General features: G+C 66.7%; 1 protein-coding gene across 1 annotated transcript in view; it reads right to left on the reverse strand.

Annotated features, from left to right (window-relative positions):
• Nucleotides 1-139: 139 nt before the first annotated feature.
• The window catches only part of LOC103781888 (MAP kinase-activated protein kinase 2), a gene marked incomplete at both ends in the record, with an annotated part of 3,145 nt that continues 3,005 nt past the window's right edge, over nt 140-279 (reverse strand). The window contains one exon of the mRNA XM_008949615.1: nt 140-264. Within this exon, the coding sequence (XP_008947863.1) occupies nt 140-264 (125 nt within the window). The remainder of the gene's footprint in view (nt 265-279) is intronic.

The following is a 279-nucleotide window of genomic DNA, read 5'->3' on the forward strand; positions in this document are numbered from 1 at the left end:
AAAAGCCCCTCGAGGGCAGGGGTGAAGCTGCATCGCCGAGAGGTGACCCACGTCCAGGCTGCCCCCCGCTGCCAGGGGCAGGGCTGACCCCCGAGGGAACCTCAGCCCGGGGACAGGGTGTCCCAGGGACCTCCCTTACCTTCCTCTGACACTTCAGACCACTCGGGGTTGGGGAACTCGTACTGGCCCATCCGGATCCGCTTCTTCATGCCCGGTGAGATGGCCAGGCCGTGGTTGGAGTAGAAGGGGGGGTACCCACAGAGCCTGTGCCCGGAGAGG

This window comes from Merops nubicus, unplaced genomic scaffold, assembly GCF_000691845.1.
Source record: "Merops nubicus isolate BGI_N331 unplaced genomic scaffold, ASM69184v1 scaffold29320, whole genome shotgun sequence".
In the NCBI taxonomy this organism is placed as follows: Eukaryota; Metazoa; Chordata; class Aves; order Coraciiformes; family Meropidae; genus Merops; species Merops nubicus.